This window comes from Myotis davidii, unplaced genomic scaffold, assembly GCF_000327345.1.
Source record: "Myotis davidii unplaced genomic scaffold, ASM32734v1 scaffold7173, whole genome shotgun sequence".
NCBI lineage: Eukaryota > Metazoa > Chordata > Mammalia > Chiroptera > Vespertilionidae > Myotis > Myotis davidii.
In genome coordinates this window covers 12,700-15,153 of record NW_006284905.1, presented here as the reverse complement: position 1 = coordinate 15,153, position 2,454 = coordinate 12,700, and the positions used below count along the sequence as shown (strand labels likewise).

The following is a 2,454-nucleotide window of genomic DNA, read 5'->3' as shown; positions in this document are numbered from 1 at the left end:
CCTTCCCGTCTGCAAACCGTCTCACCAGCTGAGCAATTTCGCCAATTCGGAGTGGGTGTTATTAGTTTCAGCTGCTCACTCCATTTGCTCCGGGACACGACCTGGGCCGCATCTGCCTATATCGCTGCCATCTTCTTTCTCCTAATAATATATATATATATTTTAAAAAAATCTCCTGTCCACACCTGGGACAGCTGAGCACAGCAAACACATGAGCTGTGAAAAGTTCTTGGTGTTTATATTTATTTCCCATCAAGATTTAGAATCTTCTCCTTCAATTTACCCACCAACCTTTCATGGCAACAAATGAACAAAGTCACATCTGCAACCTCATTTCAATGTGGAAGGAACAGCTGGCAGCTCAGAATACGAGGAAGTAAATACAGCGATAGTGAGGGCCCAGCCCCGCCTTTGGTGGAGCAGAAAGTGTGGGGAGCAGGACGGGGCCAGCCCCCCATCAGAGGTTCTTGCCGAGGAAGTGGGAGCGTGAACATCTTCCATCACTCTGTCCCACAAGGCAGCGGCCTCACCCTGTGGAGGACAAGCATCATGAACAGATTCAGGTCAGTGGCTATAACTGATGACATTCTCAAAGCCCACTTCATGCTCACAGTGTCCCACAGACTCCCCACCACCCAGTCTTCCCCTCTGCCCACCCCTCCCCACGGCAGGGTCTCACCTTTAGAAAGTGAGAGAGATACATCAGAGCCCTGGGTGCTGTCAGGGGGACAGACACTCAGACCCCACCCCTGCCCACCTGAGCGCCTCCTCCCCCACATCACAGCTGAAGCCATAGTTCCCAGCAGAACCAGGCCCCCAGCGATGCCCAGGATGATGAAGACGATGAAGGTCTGAGAAGGCGGCTCTGGGAGGAGAAGGGAAGGGAGGGTGAGGGCCCTGACCCCAGGGACCCTGATGCCCTGAGAAGAGGCTCTGTGCCCATGGCCCCTCCTCACCCCATCTCAGGGTCAGGGGCTCAGGCAGCCCCTCGTGCTGCACATGGCACGTGTATCTCTGCTCCTCTCCAGGGGGCACCCCCACGGCCGCCCTCTTCTGGAAGATCCCGTCCCCCGCAGGCCTGGTCTCCACCAGCTCCATGTCCTGGGTCTGGTCCTCCCCATCACGCTGCCAGGTCAGGCTGATGTCCGCAGGGTAGAAGCCCAGCGCCCAGCACCTCAGGGTGACCTCACTCACGCTCAGAGACAGGGTTATGGGTCACATGTGCCTTTGAAGGGTCTGAGGGGAGGGGAGAAAATGCAAGAACTTTGCATCCGCCATGGGACACTCCAGCAGCGCCCATGTGACCATCCTGAGAATGGACAGACACCTGGGATGGGGGAGGATTCAACAGCCCACACACCAGCCTGCACAGAGGCACCTAATGACCTCCTAGGACAGTGATGTCGAGCCTATGACACGTGTGAGAGGTTACACGCGAACACAATTTTTTTGGTTGATTTTTCTTTGTTAAATGGCATTTAAATATATAAAATAAATATCAAAAATATAAGTCTTTGTTTGACTATGGTTGCAAATATAAAAAAATTTCTATATGTGACACGGCACCAGAGTTAAGTTAGGGTTTTTCAAAATGCTGGCACACCGAGCTTAAAAGGTTCGCATCACTAGGACCTAGTCTTTAGAAAGTTCTAGACTCAGAGTGACACAGCCCAGGACAGGAGGCAGGTCTCTGAGGAAAGAAAATGGATTTGTGGTCCTGACCTGGGTGGAGGCCACGTGACTCAGAAAAACTGTGGTCAGGCCTCAGACACAGTGGGTGTGGGCAGCGCACAAGGCCTGAGAGAGAAAGTCCACATGGGTCCCATAGCCCCTGCAGGGCCCATGGGAACAGCTGATGGGTTACTGCAGGGGGGTCTCCGTGCACCCCAGGAGAGCCTGCACCCTTAACTCTCCCTGAGAGGAGGGGGGTCCCTTTGGTACTTGACCTGACATCCAGGGGGACTCCCTCCCTTACCCCAAGGAGGGGTGTCTGACTCTGACCCCCTGTCCTGTCTCCTTGTAAGAGCCCCAGCCCCTGGGAGAAGGGCCCGCCCCAGGGCCCCTGGTACCTGCGGGCTGCAGGGTCTCCTTCCATTTTTCCAGGTAAAGGTGGAGCCACCCCATGCAGGGGCCCTCCAGGTAGCTCCTCATCTCTTCCGCCTCACCGGCTGCCTCCCACTTGCACCGGGTGATCTGAGCCGCCATGTCGGTAGCTGTCCAGGAGCGAAGATCCTCGTTCCGGGCGATGTAGTCGGCGCCATCGTAGGCCACCTGGTCATAGCTTTGGAGGAGGCGCCCATCTGGTCCCAAGACGCAGCCATACAACCACTGCAAGGTGTGGGACCCTGACCCAGCCCCGACGTCAGCCCCGCCCCCGCCTCGCCCACCCCGCGGAGACTGAATCTGAAATGACAGTGAAATCCAATCAAATCCCCGCGGGCTCATCCCATGTTG

The 2,454-nt window shown here is 55.8% G+C and overlaps 1 protein-coding gene across 1 annotated transcript in view; it reads right to left on the bottom strand.

The window, feature by feature from the left end:
* Nucleotides 1-529: 529 nt before the first annotated feature.
* LOC102770522 (saoe class I histocompatibility antigen, A alpha chain-like) overlaps nucleotides 530-2,454 on the bottom strand; it is a 4,888-nt gene continuing 2,963 nt past the window's right edge. Inside the window, 5 exon segments of the mRNA XM_015558409.1 lie at nucleotides 530-650; nucleotides 653-865; nucleotides 957-1,191; nucleotides 1,193-1,236; nucleotides 2,070-2,403. Of these exon segments, the coding sequence (XP_015413895.1) occupies nucleotides 565-650; nucleotides 653-865; nucleotides 957-1,191; nucleotides 1,193-1,236; nucleotides 2,070-2,403 (912 nt within the window). The 3' untranslated portion in view covers nucleotides 530-564.